The 308-nt window shown below is 68.5% G+C and overlaps 1 protein-coding gene across 1 annotated transcript in view; it reads left to right on the forward strand.

Moving 5' to 3' along the window:
* Positions 1-49: 49 nt before the first annotated feature.
* LOC104413590 (beta-2-microglobulin-like) overlaps positions 50-308 on the forward strand; it is a gene marked incomplete at its 3' end in the record, with an annotated part of 714 nt that continues 455 nt past the window's right edge. Inside the window, exon 1 of the mRNA XM_010024627.1 lies at positions 50-119. Coding sequence (XP_010022929.1) covers positions 50-119 — 70 coding nt within the window. The remainder of the gene's footprint in view (positions 120-308) is intronic.

Consider the following 308-nt stretch of genomic DNA (forward strand, 5'->3'; position numbering starts at 1 on the left):
GGAGCGAGGGGGGGTTGGGCAGCGTGCGGAGCGGAGCCGAGCCGTGGCCATGGGGGTGCCCGGCGCCGCCCGAGGTCTGGTCCTGGTCCTCGTCCTGGTCGCGCTGGGAGGGGCGGATGGTGAGTACCCGGGACTGGGTGAGGAGCCCGGTACCGGTTACCGCGGGCGGCCATGAGCTTCTCTAAAAGACCAGAGGAGGGATTGAGATGAGCTCTTAGGCAGAAGCTCTTCCCTGTGAGGGTGCTGAGGCGCTGGCACAGGGTGCCCAGAGAAGCTGTGGCTGGCCCATCCCCGGGAGAGGTGCAAGC

Source organism: Nestor notabilis, unplaced genomic scaffold (assembly GCF_000696875.1).
Source record: "Nestor notabilis isolate BGI_N333 unplaced genomic scaffold, ASM69687v1 scaffold30461, whole genome shotgun sequence".
NCBI lineage: Eukaryota > Metazoa > Chordata > Aves > Psittaciformes > Psittacidae > Nestor > Nestor notabilis.